Source organism: Bubalus bubalis, chromosome 16 (assembly GCF_019923935.1).
Source record: "Bubalus bubalis isolate 160015118507 breed Murrah chromosome 16, NDDB_SH_1, whole genome shotgun sequence".
In the NCBI taxonomy this organism is placed as follows: domain Eukaryota; kingdom Metazoa; phylum Chordata; class Mammalia; order Artiodactyla; family Bovidae; genus Bubalus; species Bubalus bubalis.
This window is the reverse complement of record NC_059172.1, coordinates 43,205,389-43,228,319: the sequence shown is the minus strand read 5'-3', so window position 1 is coordinate 43,228,319 and position 22,931 is coordinate 43,205,389. Positions and strand designations below refer to the sequence as shown.

Genomic DNA, 22,931 nt, shown 5'->3' with positions numbered 1-22,931 from the left:
CCTCTCTTAGAACCCCCAGAGTATTCCCCTCAGCCACCAGCCCTAAAGAAACAGAGCCCTGGCTAAGCTGAGGGATGGCCTGAAGTCACAGTGGGCATCCTGACCCTCTTCCATAAAGCCAAGGGGCCTGCGGGAGGTCCCAGGGAAGGTGGCAGTGACCTCACAGGCCAGGGTGCTGCCAACCACTAGCCCACACTCTGCAGTCCCTGCTGCGGCCAGCTGGGCAATCTGCCAGGGCTGGGGTGAGGAGGCGGCTGACTTCAGGCCAAGGAATGCTGTCCACAGCTGGCCAGGCATCTCCGAGCCATGCCAAACCCGACATCCAATCCACTGAACCTCTGTGAGCTTTCCACCAGCCAGCCCCTGTCACCGGCCACATCACTCACTCCTCAGGGCCTTCCTGCCTTTAATCCCGTCACTCCTACTAGAAATACAGACCACTGGGCATCAGAGAAACGAAGCACCAAAAGTTAAAACATCACCCAAAGCTCAGGCCCCTCAGGGACAGGCTGGGCTCATGGGGGAGGCACAAGCGAAGGTCAGCCGGCCTCAGCTCAGCCGTCCGGACACAGCTGGGCTCCACCACCTCAGCATGACTCAGCACATTCTGGGCTTTCTTGCTGTCCTCCGGCATCCCAGTGACACACTGCAGGGGGTGCAGCCTGTGCTTACCCCCATGAGTCACAAGGTGAGGAAGGAAAACAGCTGCACAATCCAGGAAGCACGGGATCCGAACTTCAGAATTACCAGGGTGATTATTTTAGGAACAAGTAAGACAGCCTGTAATCGGAGGTCAGCACTTTCAATTTACTGGAAGATCCAAGAGCATTCCTTGCTTTCACCTAAGATCTGGGTCTAAACAAACAGTGGTTTCTAAATGGGCTGGCCAGTACCTGGCCTCTAAGCCAACACTATTTCCACATCCATAGTGAAAGTCGCTCGGTTGTGTCCGACTCTTTGCAACCCCATGGACTGTAGCCCACCAGGCTCCTCTGTCATGGAATTCTCCAGGCCAGAATACTGGCGTGGGTAGCTGTTCCCTTCTCCAAGGGATCTTCCCAACCCTGGGATCAAACCCAGGTCTACCGCACTGCAGGCATCCACATCTTTACCAGCTGAGCCACCAGAGAAGCCCAAGAATACTGGAGTGGGAAGCCTATCCCTTCTTCAGGGAATCTTCCTGACCCAGGAATCGAACTGGGGTCTGCCACATCCATGGCAGACATCAATAATCAACTACAGCACCCTTCACTAAGCTTTGGGAATAGCCTCAGGTAGCCACTACCCATTGGTCAAGTTTGGCACAGAAGATGAAACCTGTTTGCTCTCCATGATATGAAACTTAAACCAAAGTGGGTAAGGCCTAATCCTACCCCACTGCCAAGCAACAAACACACTCAGCCCCTTGTTCTCAGCTCCGAGCTGAAAACAATCATCTCAGTTACACACACCTGCTGGTTGGGCCTCACGGTGCCAGGACCCAGGATCTGCTGTGATGCTGCAGGTAATTTCACAATACCACCCACACTGACCCATGGCCACACACAGCTCCTGCCTCAGAGCAGGGCCACCATGACACTGAGAGCCACTTGGAAGTGAGGAGGCCACCTCCCAGCCCATCCTGGACTTCAGAATCAGCTCTCCTCCCCTCGCAGAGAATTCCAGGGTAAGAGCAGTCAGCACCCAGGAGACAGGGAGGGGCAGGCACAGCCTGACCTGGAGCAGACCTTGGCCTGTGTTTATGGATGGCTGTGGAGCCAGAGTGCAGCCCAGCACAGCACTCAAAGAATCTCCATTCAGAGAGTACACAAACCCCCAGATTGACAGAGAACTCGAGGTTTGGCTCTGGTATGTAACCACAGCCCCCACCCCTGTCCCCAGGACTCTCACCCACAGAGGGACCAGAGAGCAGCTGGCCAGCCCATCAGCACCCACAGGGGCCCCGCTTCAGAAGCAAACGGAGCTGGTGCAGTCAGCAAGGACACTGCAGGAGGCCAGCCGGCCCTGAGAATGCCCATTGCGGAGGGCAGGCTTGCCCAGAGCTGGGCGAGGAGTTTCCCTGGACACCCATCTAGGGTGAAGCGTTCATGGAGGCAGGATAGAGAGGAGCTGGCCTGTTGACTGAGGCACCCATCTGTCTGAGCACCTGAGGATCACAGAGAAGAAACAGACGGTGCTTGAAGGTAAACTTCCAACACATGCCCTTTCACCTCTGCCTGGAAATTCCCAAGACTTTTACGTAAGCCTTAGAGCCCAGGAGCTGAGCATAACTCACTCTAAGTCAGCTCAGTTCCGACCTCTTCCTGAAAGACACGTCTATCACATCCCTATCAAACTAATAGTAACCAGCTGGGAACTGCTTATAGACAGAAAGCAACCCTTACTCAGCATCAAATGCCCCACACTTGGCACTGATCCCATGCTTGATATATATTAGTTACATGGAATAAAATGGAAAAGCAGGAGGCGGTGACCATTTAACCTACAGGCTTATCCCGACTGCAGCCCCTGAGCCCAGGAGTAGGCTGCTCATCCACTCTAGAGGAGGGCAGAGAGAGGAGCACATCAGATACTTGTTCTTAAACACACCCAGTCCAAAAGGAAGCAAAACCACACACTCCCAAGTCCAAAGAGGTCTTAACATTGATAACTGTTTTTCGATCCATGATAAATTTGAGGCAACCTCTATGTCTCAATTCTTATAACCAGTTAATAGGTCCTGCTCTATTTTTCAAGGAGGATGGTACATTCTAACAGATATACAACAAAGTCATAACAAGTACCATCTGAGGCGTGGCCGGACACATGGAAGACTGGCCAGTTTTCCTTTTGTTCATAGGAAGGCCACACTGGGGACCAGCCCCCGACTGGCTAGGGCCGGAATGGGTTGGAATGAGGCCTGGGACGGGAGCTCTGAACGCTGGCCCGCTAACGCACCTTTCTCACGTTATAGAAGTCTCGGTGGGGGTTACTCTTCAACTCTTTGAACTCAGACATTTCATTTAACATCTCATGTAGGCTGAACTTGGATTCCAGAAAGTTCAGTCGCCGGTGACAATACGTCTTCCTGCAGGTCAGGAAGGAGAAGAAACCACAGTTGAGGAGAAGTCGTATCAGTTCTCCAGTCTGGAGACCTCCGGTGTCTGTGGGGACCCAGTCCTGGGTGTAAGGTCAGGATGGAGCAGAGAGGGATGAGAAGGGGCCAGCTATCCGCAGACCCAGCTGAACTGTGTAACCACAGCCACGTGCTCTATGAAATGCGTGGAGAGTCGATAGGGGCCAGAAGAGAGCTGATCGGAGAAGGCAATGGCACCCTACTCCAGTACTCTTGCCTGGAAAATCCCATGGACTGAGGAGCCTGGTGGGCTGTAGTCCATGGGGTAGTTAAGAGTTGGACACGACTGAGCGACTTCACTTTGACTTTTCACTTTCATGCACTGGAGAAGGCAATGGCAACCCACTCCAGTGTTCTTGCCCGGAGAATACCAGGGACGGGGGAGCCTGGTGGGCTGCCGTCTATGGGGTCACACAGAGTCGGACACGACTGAGGTGACTTAGCAGCAGCAGCAGCAGCAGCAGCAGAGAGCTGACCTCATACAGATTCCTTCTGTATGAGCTTTAGAGGTTTAGGCAATTAATCTCAAGCTGCTGTCTCTCATGAACAAATACAGAGATGGTACTGCCCAAGACTGAAGTGAGGGCCAAATTGGCTTAGGGTGTGAAGGGTCCAACTCAGCTTCATGGATACTCAAAGAAAGTCTCCCTCTTTCAGCCCTTCCATCTTTCCACCCTCCCGTCTATCCTCTGCCAGCTTTCATTCCTTGAAAGGAGTTTCACCTCTGTCCAGAAGATCAGTAATACAGTCAAATCCTAAGGCATGACCTTCCCGCCTTGGCTGTGACCAGATGACACCCAGAAGATTTCTCAACCCTGAGGCTTCAGGACGAGGGGTGGATGTTCTGCATCGTAGGCAGATGAGGGATATAGGGGTGTTGCTACCAGGACAGAAGTCCATGAAAGAACTGATGTCCCCACCAGCTTGCAAAGGCCACTGGGGGGTGGGAGCACCCACTGTTCTCAGCCAAGAGCCAGCCCACACCCAGCCCAGGGGCCTGGCCACGTGCCTGTGCCACAGCTACACGGAACATGCAACCACAAGTCGGGCCACCCTGCTCCCCTGTGGCCCCCAGATACACACGGCTCCCTTGGCACCCAGGCACAGAGACCCTTGTAAAGAGCAGCCACCAAGCCTGGACCAGCACCACCATATGTGCGCCAGGATGAGTCCACAGCCAAGCATGGCAGAGTCTGGGTCAGACAGGATTCTCAAGGGCATCTTTCCCGGTCCCTCTCCCAGTAGGACTTGCCCTGACAGTCTCCCAGACAGGACAGCTGCTGCTCACACACCTCCTGGAACAGCCCTGTCCCCAAGGCTTTCCCTCAGACCCTCTGTTCACATTGGCTGAGGCAAGCTCCCAGGATCCCACTCTCCCCTCCAGCTCTTCCCTCTGCCCTCAGATCACCAAGGACCTCGACCCACTCTGTCCATCCCCTCGGGGCCCACTCTCCTCCGGTGGAAACTGCCGTCACCCAACTCCCAGCAAAACCCAAATAGCAGGACAAGAGAGAAGTCCCTCAGCTGTGACCAGCTTCCTCTGCTCCCCCGAGCTGGGCACTCATGAGCAACCTCCGCTGCTGATTCCCTTAAATGCTCTCCGAGGAGTGAGGGCCCGAACTCAGGAAGACAGTTCCCTGCCAGGGTAGCTCCAGCTAAGCCTACAAGCATCCTGGGAGTTGTGGCTCAGAGTTCCCAGGCTCCCTGCACTCCCTGCTCCAGAAACATGGAAAAACCAACACCGGAAGCAACAGTTTTCACGGCTCCCCCACCATCTACCCTAAAGCCCTGGGCTGGTAACTCTCTGCATCACTGCCGTCCGGCCTAGGGTGAGGGGTGACCATCATTTTAAGGTGCACAGGTGGCCACCGGCAAGCAGGAGCTCCACACCCGTGCATGCGGAAGGCACAGGCAGGAGCAACTCGAAGAATACGCCAGTCTGTGAAGAAAAATTGTCGCAAAAGCCCAAAAGCACTGGGAAAAGAGAGAAACCCACAAAGCCCTCTCTGGGGTGGTTTAACTGAGGGAAAGCCCAGAGCAGAAGGCCTACCCTGGTCCCTTTTACAGAGCAGTGCTCCTGCAGAAAGAGGTGGACTCACCTGGTCATGAAGGGGGAAGGGGACTTACGTGGGGCCATCCGTGATGAGAGCCAGGATGTGGCTCATGTCCACCGTGTAGGTCTCCAGGTCGGGGTAGGGTAGGCTGTGGGGCTCCTGGCGCTCCAGCATCTTCTTGTTGTCATACACATAAAGGATGCCTCCCTGCATACGGACCAGGTAGCCCAGGTTGGGGGGAGCATTCTCCAGGCAATATGGGTCTTCTTCAGGTAGAGGGGGAGGATGAAAGTCTGAAAGACATAACTGAGTGATAGCAAAATGTCCTTGACCTCAGGAGCTCACAGGGGCTCCAAAGTCACCAGTGAGGTCTGTCCTGGTTGTCTGACCTAAAACCTAACCACCCCAACCAGCCCCGGCATCTCACCTCCCCCTCCCTGCTTTATTTCATCTCCTTAGCACTTGCCGCTATGTAAAGAAATAGAGGGAAACAACAGAATGGGAAAGACTAGAGATCTCTTCAAAAAATTAGAGATACCAAGGGAACATTTCATGCAAAGATGGCCTCGATAAAGGACAGAAATGGTATGGACCTAACAGAAGCAGAAGATATTAAGAAGAGGTGGCAAGAAAGAGCTGTACAAAAAAGATCTTCATGACCCAGATAATCACGATGGTGTTATCACTCATCTAGAGCCAGACATCCTGGAATGTGAAGTCAAGTGGGCCTTAGAAAGCATCACTATGAACAAAGCTAGTGGAGGTGATGGAATTCCAGTTGAGCTATTCCAAATCCTGAAAGATGATACTCTGAAAGTGCTGCACTCAATATGCCAGCACATTTGGAAAACTCAGCAGTGGCCACAGGACTGGAAAAGGTCAGTTTTCATTCCAATCCCAAAGAAAGGCAATGCCAAAGAATGCTCAAACTACCGCACAATTGCACTCATCTCACACACTAGTAAAGTAATGCTCAAAATTCTCCAAGCCACACTTCAGCAATACGTGAACCATGAACTTCCAGATGTTCAAGCTGGTTTTAGAAAAGGCAGAGGAACCAGAGATCAAATTGCCAACATCTGCTGGATCATGGTAAAAGCAAGAGAGTTCCAGACAAACATCTACTTCTGCTTTATTGACTATGCCAAAGCCTTTGATTGTGTAGATCACAATAAACTGTGGAAAATTCTGAAAGAGATGGGAATACCAGACCACCTGACCTGCCTCTTGAGAAACCTATATGCAGGTCAGGAAGCAACAGTTAGAACTGGACATGGAACAACAGACTGGTTCCAAATAGGAAAAGGAGTACCTCAAGGCTGTATACTGTCACCCTGCTTATTTAAATTCTATGCAGAGTACATCATGAGAAATGCTGGGCTGGAAGAAGCACAAGCTGGAATCAAGATTGCTGGGAGAAATATCAATAACCTCAGATATGCAGATGACACCACCGTTATGGCAGAAAGTGAAGAGGAACTAAAAAGCCTCTTGATGAAAGTGAAAGAGGAGAGTGAAAAAGTTGGCTTAAAGCTCAACATTCAGAAAACGAAGATCATGGGATCTGGTCCCATCTCTTCATGGGAAATAGATGGGGAAATAGTGTCAGACTTTATTTTTTGGGCTCCAAAATCACTGCAGATGGTTATTGCAGCCATGAAATTAAAAGACGCTTAGTCCTTGGGAGAAAAGTTATGACCAACCTAGATAGCATATTGAAAAGCAGAGACATCACTTTGCCAACAAAGGTCCATCTAGTCAAGTCTATGGTTTTTCCAGTGGTCATGTATGGATGTGAGAGTTGGACTGTGAAGAAGGCTGAGCACCGAAGAATTGATGCTTTTGAACTGTGGTGTTGGAGAAGACTCTTGAGAGTCCCTTGGACTGCAAGGAGATCCAACCAGTCCATTCTGAAGGAGATCAGCCTTGGGATTTCTTTGGAAGGAATGATGCTAAAGCTGAAACTCCAGTACTTTGGCCACCTCACGCAAAGTGTTGACTCATTGGAAAAGTCTCCGATGCTGGGAGGGATTGGGGGCAGAAGGAAAAGGGGATGACAGAGGATGAGATGGCTGGATGGCATCACCGACTCAATGGACATGAGTTTGAGTGAACTCCGGGAGTTGGTGATAGACAGGGAGGCCTGGCGTGCTGCAATTCATGGGGTTGCAAAGAGTCAGACACGACTGAGCAACTGAGCTGAACTGAACTGAAGATGACTTCTCGTCTTTATCTTGGGTGGTAAATGTTCATCTTGTTCACTGCTGTGTCCCCATTTCCTAGAACCATCCCTGGCCAGTAGCTGGCACTTCATTTTTTTTTTTTTAACTTAATTGAAATGAACTTCAGTCTTCTGGGTAGTTCAGGGACATGAAGCTTATTAAGATGGGCAGCTGCATCTTCTCCTAATAAGAGAACAGACAGGATCTGGGACTGCCCAGCGGGAATATAATTGTTCCTGTCCTTCCACATCTTCCTGAGCCCAGGGCGGCCAAGGGGCAAGATGGAGAAGGCAGCCGTCCCCATAAGCACAGAATAGGGAGCCTGTGCCCCCAGAGACGGAGCTGTCTGTCCCCACACCATGGGCTGTCAGCCCATAGGAGCCAGAAAACACCTCTTGGCTATTTCCCAGCTATGACTTCGAGCAAACTGGGACTTTACCTCCCGACCCTGTCTGCTCAGCTGAGGATGATGCCCTGCCTTAACGGGCTGCTGTGAGGGTTGCAGCGGCAGGTAGAGGCAGATGCTGTGTAAATATATCATAGGGCGTTATTCTCATCACTCTTGAGGTGGGTTTTCCTGGCTCTCGACAAGCTCTGTTCTGGCCAAGGAACAGGTTATGCTAAGTAGCAGTAGAACTAGGGGCTTCAACTCTGCACATCAGCCAACCCTGCAAAGGGTCTGGGCTGTCCACTGCCAGCACAGGCAGGAGGAAATCCTGGAATCATCAATGGAAGGAAGGCGAAGTGGCTGGCTGAGTGTCTCCTATCAGAGCTCAGAACAGATTGTCCCTGGAGCAGACGTGAGCCATCCCAGGGGCTAAGGCAGCACAGAGAGGGAAAGAGATGCCACACACGCCCCCATCAGGCATGGCCACAGGCCGGCACATGAGTCCCAAATGCGGGGCAGTGCCCATGAGACGCAGGCAGTCCAAAAGCCTGGGTCAACCACAGCCTGCACTTCACCACACTCACACCCAGGCCCGCAGGACTCTGTTCTGTATAAAGTACACCTTTGACAGTCATTTCTGCCTGCCAACAGTGGAGAAGGTGGGATCAACCCTCAGACAGACAGGGAACTGGGCCCGAGAGGGCTGAGACCCAGAGCCCCAGGTGGTAACAGATGCCCAAAGTCCAGGTTCAGAGCTTCAAAGAAGCCAGAGAGGAGACATCTTGGCACCAACTCCACCCAGGGTCCTGGGTGCTGGCACAGACCACCAGGCCCTCATCTGATTCCCCACCACCAGCTTTCACGATCGAGGTCTCCTGTTGTCTTCATTCACATTGCTTAACTTACAGCCCCTACTGCCCCTGGATCCTTCACAGGCCAAACAGATTCCACCAGAAAGCATCCTGCCTTCTCCGATCCCCTGTTCCCTGAACTCCACAGCATCAACATAACTACTGTACCAATCACTCACTAGATCCAGGGGCTTCCCAAGTGGCTCTAGTGATAAAGAACTTGGCTGCCAATGCAGAAGACATAAGAGATGCAGATTTGATCTCTGAATCAGGAAGATCCCCTGCAGGAGAGCATGCAACCCACTCCAGTATTCTTGCCTGGAGAATCCCATGTACAGAGGAGCCTGGCAGGCTACAGTCCATGGGGTCACGAAGAATCAGACGCAACTGAGCATGCACTAGATCCAGAACTGCACCAACTACTTCACATGCTTTCTCTCATTTCATCCTCACAACAGGCCCAAAGGAGAGATATTATTAGTATTCCCATTTTACAGATTGAAAAACTGAGGTTTGGAGAAATGCCTTCCTTTTCCAAGAAAGTGGTCTTTAGGTATTTAGAAAGTGGAGCTTAGATCGGAATGTGAGTATGCTGGACTCCAGAGCCAACTTCCCTGCCCTGAGAACACGCCCTCTCTACCTACCCCGGATCCATGCACCTCACCCCTAATTTGGTATTTACTGTCTGACTGTGTTTAAATATCCAGGCTGAGACTGCCCATCTCCCAAGATCAGAGACTGCCTTTCAGCCCCTCCACTCCCCCCAACTTATACAGCTCAGCTCAAAGCAAGGCACCTGGTGCACATGGAATCAGCCCTTGGGGAAACTAGCAAAGAAATCAGTGTAGGAGAAGCCAAGACCAGGGCTCTGCCCTTAAAACACCATCTGAGGGCAACACATCCAACCAGTAAGACATCCTGACCAACTCTCAGGCCGTGCCCCGCCTGGAAGCCCAGCTGCCGCCACAGCACCATACCTGGGAGGCCCTCTTCCAGGGGCGTGGTGTCCAGCCGCCGATGACCCAGGTACTGGACCGTGGTGCGCGGGAAGCGGTGATAGGCGAGGCGGGCATACTTCTCCCGGATCATCAGGGCCTTGGCCAGGCTCTTGGCAGCCTGCTCATAGTCCTCCACGGTGATCTGCAGGAAAAAGTTCAGAGAGCAGGCCTGAGGCTGCTGACCTAGTGAGACCTGCCGCAAGGTGGGCCCAGGACACACAGCGGGGAACTTGGGTCTGAGGAGCATCCCCACCATGGTGGGCACAGTGGCTCCCTCTGCCTGACAGTTTGTGCACACACCGTGATGTATGCTGCACGCCTGATTTCCTGTTGCAAGCCTCGGACTGAGGGGTGTGCTCTGCAGACGTGCAGCCAGCCCCGGTAACATTCTCAGCCACTAAGTCTCTAATGAGCTTCCGCGGAAGATGACACTTCGCACGTGCTGTCACACGTGAATGCTGAGGGATTAAGTGCATTCTGCTGACTCCACTGGGAGGGGCTGCTTGTCTGTGGCCTCCTCCAGATTCTGTCCTGTGTACCTCTTCCCTTTGCTGATTTTGCTCAGTATCCTTTTACTGTAGTAAATCCTAGTCATGAGTGCAGCTGTGCGCTGAGTCCTAGGAGTCCTCCTGGCAAATCACGGAACCCCCTAACACAGGAGGAGATTTGGGGCCGTTGGGAGGGAGGCAGGTACTCCAATGTGCAGACCCCAGGCCAGCACTCAGCACATCAACCACAAGCCAGATGCTGCGGCACCCAGCACATGAAGAGGCCCAGCCTGGACCGTGTCCCTGATGGAGTGAGCATCGTCATGATCAGTTAAGAAAATACATGGGTCCTTCCGAGTGCTCAGTCTGCTACCCCAGCCTTCTGATTCATCTGGCAGTCACCCCAATCCACCCAAGCAACACACGCTTATGGGACGGTTCCTTTCCATAAGTTTCATTTTGGTCCTCATTGCCACTCATCTCACCACTGGGGAAACAGAGACCCAGAGAGGATAAATCATAGAAAGTCAGATAGTCACACTTCTGACCCTGAACGGATTGATTCCTGAAGCCCAAGGATGCTCAGCTTTCCCAGAGCTGCCTCGTACTCAGAGACAAATGAGATAAATGCCCACCTCCCAGTGGCCTTGTTCATCTCTGTCTGTTGGGAAGGATGTGTGTGGCAGAAGCCTGAACGTGCTGGGGGAGATAAGCAGCTAAACAGCCAGTCATTCATAAGAGGGGATAAGAGATGCAGAAAAGGGAGGTACAAGATGGAGCATAGAAGGAGGAAGGCTGGGGCCCACTCGGCTTCAGTTAAAAAAAAAAAATCACTTTTAGTTTTGAAATGTTGTGAAGATACAGACAAGCACTGAAGATGACAGACACCTGTGCATCTACCTTCCGGAGTGGACAATTTTAACATTTTTTATCACTGTTTTGGATGTCTTATATGTTTACATAAATAGATCATCTCAGATGCAGCTAAAACTCTACCCTCAGAGGAAGGTATATATCTTTCCATGCATGTGTTTCTACTTTTACTTTTGTTTCCCCCTTGCTTTTTATTAAGGATGTAGCTTCTCCTTTCCTGACTCCATATGTCCCCATAAGGGGGTATTAACTCCATTTTATACCTTCTGATGGCTTCTGAGAGCTCAGGCGAGCAGACAACACCAGAGACAAATATGTTCCTGCCCACGACAAAGCCAAACACGTCATCTGCAGGACTAACAGACTCAGCATGGCACAGGCTCGGGCCAAGCCTGGAGGTATCAGAGACGAGTTCAGCATCCCAACAGACCAGCCAGCTTGTTACCACTGCACACCTCAGGCCTGGCAGCAGACCCATGGGGGGCCAAGGCGACCTGCAAGGTCAGCCTGCCACTTACGAACTGGTGGCTCTCAGGGGACCAGTTGCCCAGTTCAGAGGCTCCGTGCCCTACAATGTGCCAACAAGGAGACTGATGGAAAAGAGCCGGTTAACACACCAGCCAATGTCCTCCCTTCAGCTGGCCCTCAGCCCCCTCTACTCTCCCTTTCGGTCACTCTGCCACATGCAGGAAGTTGGGTGGGCACCATGGATTCCTGGTCACGATGCTATATCTCCAAACAAGGCCTGTGCTATTTGCAATCCAACCAAAATCCCCATCCATAGAAAGGAACTTAAAGTATGGTTCATCCACACAGTGGAATATTATGCACCTGTTTTAAAAAAAACAAGGAAGTTCTTGATAGAATGATATAGCGTTATCTTCAAGATATACTGTTAAGGGAAAACCTAGGCTCAGTATAATGTATGGTAACCCCCATTTGTGTAAAAACAAATAAATCAACTACATGAGCATAGAAACCATGAGCACGGTAGGTACACAGTCTACTGTGTGAGAATAAATAAGAAACCAAAACCAAGAACTGCCTCAGGGGAGGCGAATCGGGTAGCTAGAGGACTGATATAATTCTGGGGCCTTTTAAGTTATAAGCCATATGCGGAGATCTTCTATTGATTTTGTTAAAATAGAAGAAAATGTATAAGAGTAATAAGTCACTCTGTAATACGAGTAATAAGTCACACTTCTCAGATACACTGTATATCCTAAGAGTACTGTTAAAAAGAAGAGAGGATAACAAGCCAACTGAGGCATGAGTATAGGTTGAGGGCCAGGAAGGCAGAACCAAACCTGGAGCTAAGTGATATTTCTCTTCAAGAAGCAATAAAAATTCAGCATCCAGCCAGGTGAAACTAGCACATTTTCAGTGGCTGAGTTAACTGACTTGGGGCAAACCAAGCTTGATCACATTCTTGTCAAGTTCGAGGGTCTCTTCCCGGTTCGAGGGTCTGGCCTGTATTTAAGAACATGAGTCCAAGCACAGAGGAGGAGCTGAATCAGCAATACCTGATGGCATGCAAACCAATCAACACCAGGACTTGAATCCATTCAACATCTGAGAACTCTGAAGGGCCCAAACTGGAACCATCTCCAATGGGCTACAGGAACAGAAAGCGGGGTTCTGGGCTCAGAGACCACATGGAAACTACAGGCCACTCGATGTGCCAGCCTGCAGCCCCAGGCCCTCCCCACAAGGACAGCAGTACCCTAGACACACACCCATACCCACCACCTTGCCTAGAACCCTCCTTCTCTCCAGACATCTGCCCGCCATCTCCCAGACACTCACAGACCAAGCCAGGCTTTGGGGTCTCGGCGTGACCCCAGGAACCCCAGCTTTTGCAAAAGGCGTGCTATGCAACACTCACACAGCCTCCAGAGAGCCCACGGAGATGCCTTACCCCGGCACAGTAGTCTCCACTGATGGTGACCCGCTGGAACTCGGGCACGGCATAGGGTGCGGGCGCAGGCAGGGGAGTGGCTCCAGGGAACACGGGGGTTGCAGGAGATACGGCCGGACTGGCTGTCGGGGGACCCTTCCAATCTTGCTGTGTCGGCATTTGCAGAGACAGGGACTGGGATCGAATCATCTTAAAACTTTTCTTTCTAAAAGCCAAGGACAAGCAAAAGTGAGAGACAACAGCAGCTAATCAGGGAGAGTGATGAAGACTCTCTGTTATGGACATGGCAGGAGAATTTGGCTCTGATTAATCAGCGGTGCTGGCCCTACCATTAAGAAGTTTCTAATTATTCATGGCTTTCTCTCACACATGTCTCTCTACATGCAATATCCCAGACACCCCTCTATGCAGCCACTAAGAACTGCTTGGGCTGTGTCTGCATGGCACGCAGAGCAAGTAAGTAGGCAAATGTCTCAGGAGACAGAGAGCAGACCACGCAGCAGGGGTCTAACACAAGGGCAGAAGAGGTGAGGACGATGTCAAACTGGCCAGGGTGCTGTCTTCAGATAAGCCAAACTCTGAGTCCCAGCCTGTTAAGAGTCTCAATTACAGCGCATTTCACAAAGTTGGTAATTTGGGGCACGGGAGCCAGAGGAGACTGTGACAATCAGCCAGTCCACCTCCTGTTTTCACAAAGGAAGAGTCAGGGGTCCAGAATGTGAAATGACTTCTACGAAGTCCTAGCCAGGCAGCTAGCGCTCAGCGTCCCACCTCCCTGGCACCCCAACTCCCCTGCTGCTCCTTCCTCCAGCCTGGCAGTACCCTCCACCTGCTGCTGGCTCAGGCACAGATCTGTAGCTCTGTAATGGGAAAGTGACTGATCAGCATCAATTTCAGGTCCTCTGGACCTGTCACCTTGACACCAAAAGATGATTTCACAAACTCTTAGGGAAGTAGGCACAGGTTGGTTTAAACTGTCGTGAGCTCATGCTTATTTGCAAGGCTGTTTTGTGAATACTCACCTTCCTCATTAATCAGTAATGTTTCAAATGACACCACCATAAGTTCTAGGATCCCTTGGCAGGAGGCTCAGCAGCAGGGAGGTGACGCCATCAGCACTCCCCTTCCCCATGTCTCTTTCTGTCTCCGAGAGAACCCAGCACGGCTGCCCAGTGATGTCCAATGCCAACAACCAGCCGACTGCTTGCCCTCCTGTGCCATGGGGCCCAGCAGTGTCCTGGGTACTATCCCAGCACAACCAGAGCCTACAGCCACCAGCAAAGGACTCAGTGACAACCGTGACCCTCCAGAGCCCCTAGCACCTGCCCCCTTCTCCAGGCACCAGTGACAAGTACAGGGTGTGGAGAAATCGGTAAACAGACCTTATGACTGACCCGGAAGCAGCTGTCTTCCTCCTGGCCCTTAGCCAGACCTCTTCTCACAGACCCACAGCCCATTTTTCAGGAACCACAGTTCCCTGCTCTGTCTATACACCCACTGCTTGCCACAGCTCTCTGGTTCTTATCTGCCCATATGTGTTATCACCTCCTCAGGGACAAGGCTGTTTACACTTGGAAAGTGGAGGTGGTCCTTTTTCAGAAGTCTTTCTTTGCCCTGCCCCTGACCCTGCATAACAGATGTACTGGGTTGTTCAGGAAACCCAGGTTGAACTCCAGGAACATCCAGTCAGGCTTTTCTGAGCCCGCCATCTATCCATCACATGGAGCTGAGTCAAACATCCCAGTCCAAGGAAGATGCCAACTCATGCCTGTCAATCATTCCTTAGAGGCAGACTCACCGGAAGTGATGAGGTTCCCACTTTAGCATCTTTCAGATGTTCACACCTAGAGGAGCCATTACTTTGGGCTCCCTTTCATGTTCTGACAGGTTCAGCCAGACCCTGTAAGACTCTGGCCTCCATGTCACTCATGTCTACCAGGCCACTGTTTTAATCCCTCTGCCGACTTCACCCCCATGAGCCTCAGCCAATGTTACCTGAGGACCAATCCTGCTAAGGAGAAGCAAGGCGGTATCTAAGATGACAAACAGGTAAGAAAATTTAAAAAAAAAAAACACCAACCACGAGCAGAAAGTTGGAAGGCTGCTTAAGGCAAAAGGCCGCCAGGCTTATCCGAGAAACGACCATATTCCTCTGCCCCCATGAATAAGCCACCAGCTGGTCCCCACCCCCCCTCAATTCTCCTTCTTGAAGACATCCATGATGACTCTAGTCTTGGTCACCAGGTGAGCTCCAAAATTATCACAGGTGAACACAGGCTGGGGATTTGGACTTTGTAGGGATAAGGTACAGGTTTAACAATAGATTGGGTCCAGACACCCTAGGCAAGTGCTTGGAACAACCAGAGCTAACCATTAGGCTCTTCTCTAAGAAAACTGGAAAAACTAAACAGAGCGCCCTGCATTATCTTCTATGGCTGCACGATAAACACGAGCCTGGTGACCACAAGCAACCCCCACTCGCTGGCCCACAGATCTATACGTGAAACATCCAGGTGGGCACGACTGGGCTCTATGCATGCCCAGGGTATCAAAAGGCCAAAACCAGGAGGTTGGCCACACTAGCCTCTGAACTGGAGACCCTTGGAAAGAGTCCACTTTCAAGAGTCCGCTTTCATGCAGGTGGTTGGAGAATTCATCTGCACATGGCCCTACACTGAGGCCCTGGCTCCTCACTGGCTATGGGACAGGGCTCGCCCTCTGATTCTTGCACACGGCACCCTCCATCTTCTAAGCCTGGCACAGTGCCTGGCTCTGGCACTTGGAATCTCTGACCTCCCACTTCGTGACCCCCTGAGAACACTCCCTGCACTAAGCGCTGCTGTGACCAGGTCAGGCCCGCTCACCTCCCTGCCTTCAGGTCCACTGAGCCACACAGCACAGCATAATCACAGGAGCGATGCCTCATCATATTCAGAGGGTCTGGAGATTAGGGAAGGACACCTCTCAGGGGACATTCTAGAAACTCTGTCTACCACAGGTCCACATCTCATTCCCATTCTGTGCAGCTGAGGCTCAGCCACAAAGGTGGAGAGCGGCAGCTAAGTGACTGGGAGTGTGTGTGTGTGTGTCCTAGCCCTCTCAAGGCTGTCTGAAGCCCCACCTGCATCACAACAATGAAGTTACCAAATGCTTTTTCTGAATTATAGAACCATGCAGTATCCTGGCAGGAAAGGATTTTAAAGCTACACACCCCAATCCTCTAAGGCAGTCTTTGTCTGAATACATCCAGGGATGGACAGCTCACTACATTTCTGAATAAGATGTCAGCAGTCAACCATTTATTCAAAAACCATTTCCCAAGGACCATTTCCCAAGCCATGCCAGTGCCAAGCACGCAAATACAAGGTGAACAAAACACGATCTGTTGCCACTGTTAGAAAGCACTTCCTCGTCACGGGCCAAGCTCTGTCTATCCGCAGTTCCACCTGCTGTCCCTCGTGTGAGTCCTTGGGACACAGAGTAAGCGGGCTCGCTCTGCCACAGCTGGCCCACCCGCTCCCTTCCTCACCCACACACCTGGCAGAAATGCACTCCTGCCCAAGAACTGGCAGGGAGTGGGGCTATAAGGACACCAGCTCCAGCCCAAGCTTGCGGGCCCAACGGGCCAGGGAGCAGCTTTGTCTTCCCTCCTGGGCCCCAGGGACCTTCCTGTCCCACCAGACCCTCAGCTAAGGACACGACCTGGTCATCTGGGCTGTTAGCAGGCATCTCTCAGCACCTGTCTGCTGCCCCCACCACTTCTATGGCCCTTGCCTGTCCCTGTCACTCTCTGTGTTCCCACCCTCACCCTGCCCACTCCCCAGCCCTTCCCTGCTCCTAGGTACTCCAGTTAAGAGCCCCAGAGCCTCCATGCTCTTCCAGAGAAGAGTCAGCATCTTCTCAGGGGCCTGCAGCCACTGCCCTGTGAGGTCTGGCCAGGGCAAGCTTTCACCAAAGGCTCTGAACGACATACAGTGGGTCAGGAGGCACAATGGATTTCACTTTACTCAACAACGATGTGCCAGGTCCTGGGGCTAGACGGGTAGACAAAATACTCCTCTGACTCCAGAGGCTGACCTCAATGTCCAGACAGTTCAATAGATTATCATCACACGACGTGGGCAGTGTGATGAGACAAGCTGATATTTCAGGATCCCAGAGGAGGCTCTAACCCAGACTGAGGCTGGGAGCCATAGAGCAGGAGGGTCAGAGAAGGCTCCCTGCCTCATTTCCAGAGGGAGAGGGGAACATTCCTGACTGGGAGACTCGTTTGAAGCCCTTCCATACACATACACACACACACTCAGGTTGTTTTGGCAGCCCAGACCACTCCAGGTGAGAATTACTATGCTAAAGGCTCGAAGCAGGAATCAGACACCAGCACAAGGTTTCATTAACAATCTGAACCTGAATGGCGTTAAGTGGGGCAGGCATTTGCACTTCCATAGGCCCATCTGCTCCTACTGCTTCCACTGATTCACGTGCAAGTGGGGCCCTGGGTCTAAGCAGGGGAGCAGTTGACGAGCTGCCACCTACTCTGTGACCTAAACCAGAGGCCTCAGCCTGTCTGAAAGGGAGAAGGCGGGCAAGCTGACTGTGACACATGCTGCATGGTGGGCACCGAAAGGTGGGTGTGCAGAGGGCATAGAGCACATACTCAGTGTGTCTGACTGCATGGGTGCAGCTGACCTGCACACTGAAGCCCGCCAGGGATGAAGGCAGAACCTCAACCATCTCTCCCTTCACCTCCCCCTGTCCTCCCGCTGCTCCTGACCTTGTGTAGGTCTCTATGGACCTCGCTCTCCCTCTCCCCAATGCTTCTCAGCTACTCTTCCTCCCCAGAGAGCACAGTGAAGTATGATCTTCCTTACCTGTTAAGTCTTAAACTCTCTTCTTAACTTTAAAAGCAGATAAATTAACCTGTTTCAAATGAAGCTCCTTTGTCAATGGCCCTGAACTTAGACGTGACTTACCCCTATTGTAAGAAGTTTCATAAAACAAAATGATTTAGCTGTGCTATGTTCGATTCATAACAAATGTGTTTATCTAGTTTACTCAGGGAAGTAATTGCTCTGGAGAGTCCCCTTGTGCTGTTGTTCAGTCGCTACGTGGTGTCTGACTCTTTGTGACCCCATGGACTGCAGCATGCCAGGCTTCCCTGTCCTTCACCGTCTCCCAGAGTTTACTCAAACTCAAGTCCATCCAACAATCTCATCCTCTGTCTTCCCCTTCTCCTCTTGCCCTCAATCTTTCCCAGCATCAGGGTCTTTTCCAATGAGTTGGCTCTTCCCATCAGATGGCTGTCCCCTTTATACTCTGAATAAAAAAAAACTTCAGTGTGGCTTTTAAAAATGAAATTCATAATTCCTGTATCTGAATCAGTGCACGCTGAACATAATTGAAACTTCTCTCCGTGACTCAGAGTCATCATCGCGTTATTCAGTCACCAGCTTAGAGACATTTTGGCCCAAGACTGCTGTGCTTTGAATTCTTGCGTCTGATTTTCATAATTATTCTGTTTCCTCTCTCACTGTGAACTGTTAAATAATAACAAAAACAGGAACACTAATGATGTCTAAGCACGTATGCTAAGCAGCCATCCTTATTCGCTCATTTAATTCTCACAAGGTAGGTCCATCATCCTCGTTTTGCAGATCAGGCAATAGGAACTTAAGGTCCTTGCCTGAGGCCACTCAGTCGTAAGACACAGGCCATCTCTTGAACCCAGCTGGTCTGGTTCCAAAGTCTGAGTTCGTAATCACCCCACAACATACCCGTGACTCTGCCTATAGCAGTCCCTCTCCCACTTTTAATTTGCTTCCTTAAATCTGTCACAGGATAAGAAACAAAATAACCAAGCTTATTAGAACTCAGTGTGAAACAAGAACAGAAGATGGGATGAGAGAATTGGGGGGGTGACAGCTAAAAGGTACAGGATTTCTTTCGGGGGGAGGGGTTGAAAAAATGTTCTAAAATTGACTGTGATGATGGTTGCACTTTGCAAATATACTAAAAAGCCACTGAATCGTACACTTTAAATGAATGGATTATAAGGTATGTGAATTACACCTCAATAAAGCTGCTTAAAAACGAGAAGTAAAGCGCCGAAGGAGCCCTGATGTGCATTTTGGCTGCACATCAGATATTCTTACAGGGTTGTCACCCATGCTGGCTACATTCCAGCTATGTATATTTGCAGGGTGGGTGAGCTCTGGCTAGATAAGATGATGTGATTCAACGTGAACAACAGAGAGCTTCTGGGTGCAAGCAGGGTTTTCCAGTCTTCTTGTCTTTGCCTCCTAACTCTGATTCCATAGACAGCCTACCCCTCCCGCTCACCTTGACACACCTTGAGTCTCAATAGAGGCCTGGTCAATGTCATCTTCCTAAGGAAGCAGAGAGGTCCCTGCAGCAAGACGTCACTGCTGACCTCCTGATCTGGCCTGCAAACCGAGCGCCTTTTGGCGCAGCCTGGGGTGCCAGCTCCCTGGAGAGGGCCCCCAGCCCTGGGAGGTCTATGACTGAGCCCAGTTAAGCTCTTAGAACTGCTGGAATCCTGATAACAGCCTCTGTGTTTTAGGGGCTCAACTTTCTTACTCACAATCCAAGTTTCTCATTCTTTTTCTAATAAGCTGTTTTACTTCCAAGTTCTAGCTAGTGCCTTTACATTAGACTTTAAATAGTCTTTAAAAAATTTTTTTTAACAATAAGAGAGAAAAAGAGAATGGTTGTACAAAAAAGCTTTCTCCAAGTACCAGAAACATTCGGGCTTGTCAGAGGAGCCAGGGCGAGGGAGACCTTTTTCCAAACTAGAAGTCCCATCTAATGTCACAGTCTGAAACACAAATCCACAGACTCTGGGTATCTGGAAACCTGTTTCTGGCTCCAGGCCTGGAGGTTCCTTGCGGGAGGGCTCCATGTTACCAGTTACATCCCAGAGTGTCAGGGACAAGCAAGAGAAAAAGAGGAAGCTGCAGAGAGGGTTCCACCTCCAGACGGTTCACTAAATATTTGCCTAACAGTGCCTCTACTGAGCAGCGAGGCTGAAAGCTAAAACTGGGGGTGCACAGCTCCAGAGGACACCAGGACATCTGACAAGTAGTCCAGGGACCAGATTGTGCTTTGGCAGAAAAGGAGCCAGTGAGCAGCAGGGAGCTGTGGTCCAGGTTTCCCTCCATTTCATTCAACAGCCAGCAATTACATCCTGGAGAGCAGTCCCCAGTGTCTCCACACTGAACCAAGGACCCCAGGCCTGACTGGAGATGGGATAGCCTCGTGGTTAAAGTGTGAGGTTCTACATTCAAAAGACCTGGGTCACCTACTGGATATATGTCCTAATCTGCAAAATCAAGATAAGAATATCCACTTGATAAGCTTAATGTGGACCTAACAAAAGCAGAAGAGATTAAGAAGAGGTGGCAAGAATACACAGAAGAACTGTACAAAAAAGATCTTAACGACCCACGTAATGAGGATGGTGAGGTCACTCACCTAGAGCTAGAGCCAGACATCCTGGAGTGTGAAGTCAGGTGGGCCTTAGGAAGCAATACTATAAACAAAGCTAGTGGAGGTGATGGAATTTCAGCTGAGCTATTTAAAATCCTAAAGGACGATGCTATTAAAGTGCCACACTCAATATGCCAGCAAATTTGGAAAACTCAGCCATGCCACAGGACTGGAAAAAAGAATCCCAAAGAAAGGCAATGCCAAAGAATGTTCAAACTATCATACCAATGCACTCATTTCACATGTTAGCAAGGCAATGCTCAAAATCCTCCAAGTAAGGCTTCAATGGTGTGAATGGAGAACTTCCAGATGTACAAGCTGGATTTAGAAAAGGCAGAGGAACCAGAGATCAAATTGCCAACATCCACTGGATTATAGAAAAAGCAAGAGAATTCCAGAAAAACATCTACTTCTGCTTCATTGACTATGCTAAAGCCTTCATTGACTATCCTAAAGTTTGTACAACAAACTGTGGAAAATTCTTCAAGATAGGAATACCAGACCACCTTACCACCTCCTGAGGAAACTATATGCAGGTCAAGAAGCAACAGTCAGAACTGGACATGGAACAATGGGCAGGTTCAAAACTGGGAAAGGAGTAAGTCAAGGCTGTATATTGTCACTCTGCTTATTTAACTTAGATGCAGAGTACATTGTGCAAAATGCTAGGCGGAATGAATCACAATCTGGAATCAAGATTGCCAGGAGAAGTATCAACCACCTCAGACAAGCAGATAATACCAGTCTAATGGCAGAAAGTGAAGAGAAACTAAAGAACCTCTTGATGAAGGTGAAAGAGAAGAGTGAAAAAGCTGGCTTAAAACTCAACATTCAAAAAACTAAGATCATAGAACTCGGTCGCATCACTTAATGGCAAATAGATGGGGGAAAAGTGCAAGCAGGGGCAGGTTTCATTTTCTTGGACTCCAAAATCACTGCAGACAGTGACTGCAGCCACAAAATTAAGACTCTTGCTTCTTGGAAGAAAAGCTATAACAAACCTACACAGTGTATTAAAAGGCAGAGGCACTTCTTTGCGTTCAAAGGTCCATCTAGTCAAAGCTATGATTTTTCTAGTAGTCAAGTACAGATGTGAGAGTTGGACCATAAAGAAGACAGAGCACCAAAGAATTGATGCTTTTGAACTGTGGTGCTGGAAGACTCTTGAGAGTCCCCTGGACAGCAAGGAGATCAAACCAGTCAATCCTAAAGGAAACCAACCCTGAATATTTATTGGAAGAACTGATGCTAAAGCTGAAGCTACAAGACTTTGGCCACCTGATGTGAAGAGCAGACTCATTGGAAAAGACCCTGATTCTGCAAAAGACTGAGGAAGAGAAGAAGGGGACGACAGAGGATGAGATGGTTGGATGGCATCACCAACTCAATGGACATGAGTTTGAGCAAACTTCGGGAGATAGTGAAGGACAGGGGAGCCTGGCGTGCTACAGTCCATGGGATCGCAAAGAGTCGGACACTATTGAACAACTGAACAACAGAGTTTAATATACAGATTAACTTCCCCCACAGTAAGGTTGCTGCCCATCTCTGCTACAGGAAGTTGGACAGTTAAAATTTCCATGGGGCTTACCATGATCCAGGCCCTGCCCTAAGCCTTTTACATGTTAATTCCCTCATTGCTCAGAACATCCCATGAAAGTAGCTCTTGACTGGCCTTACTTTACAGATGGTGAAAAACTGGGGCAGAGAGAAGTTTCCTAATGGCCCAAAGTCACAGAGCATCCCAGTGAGTGGCAGAACACAGCAATCCAGGGAGCCATGGCCACTCTGAGGTGGTGTCTGTGGTGGCAGTGGAGAAACGGGATGTCTTTCTCCTACCACATAACCACTGCTCGCCAACACAGGTTAGGTTCTGGGCTGGATCCTTGGGATACAGTGGGAGCCAGACACAGTCCTCAGAGAGCTTCCAGTCAAAGGGGGCAGACAGATGCAAACCAAGACCACCACAACCTAACAAGTAGGGAAAGAATGAAAATTCTGCAGAGAAGGTTGCAGAGGAACTTCTGGAAACCATGGAGCATCATTTGGACTCAAGAGTAAGAAGGCTTGCTGTTAGCCTGGTCATTGATAACAGAAGAATCTCTTTTGCAGATGTCAGGTCCAGTGTCTCTCTGTAGGAAACTGACCTCAGAAACCTATCATTTCTAGTAATACAAAAATGTCAGGACTCCTTCTCTTCTCATTATTAAAGGTCCAAAATGCTCAATTCAGAAGACAGAAGGTCCTGCAGAGCATTCACTTCATAACATCTGTTCAGCCAGCAAAGTATGGACGAGGGCCTCCACAGTCAGGCTCTGCTTTACTCTCCAGGGTAACTTGTGACCACCTCACTGGCTAACGACACCAATGACCCCGTCACTTCATGGGCTTACAGCCCCTCAGAGGAAGGAAAACACTTATATTCTGCACAATAAAGCTCTGTTCTTGCCCTTATACCAATACTTGACTTTTCACTACTTTCCTAAAAAATGTTACCAAAGTACTGAAGTTCTATACT

At 50.2% G+C, this 22,931-nt stretch overlaps 1 protein-coding gene across 11 annotated transcripts in view; it reads right to left on the bottom strand.

Annotated features, from left to right (window-relative positions):
* The window catches only part of AMPD3 (adenosine monophosphate deaminase 3), a 52,271-nt gene that overhangs the window by 13,648 nt on the left and 15,692 nt on the right, over nt 1-22,931 (bottom strand). For 10 of the 11 annotated variants that reach the window (XM_044929508.2, XM_044929515.2, XM_044929510.2 and 7 more), the window contains exons 3-6: nt 12,908-13,112; nt 9,608-9,770; nt 5,243-5,462; nt 2,938-3,067 (exon numbers count right to left, since the gene is read on the bottom strand). In XM_044929508.2, the coding sequence (XP_044785443.2) occupies nt 2,938-3,067; nt 5,243-5,462; nt 9,608-9,770; nt 12,908-13,112 (718 nt within the window). The remainder of the gene's footprint in view (nt 1-2,937; nt 3,068-5,242; nt 5,463-9,607; nt 9,771-12,907; nt 13,113-22,931) is intronic. The other variant, XM_044929516.2, reaches the window with a different exon arrangement.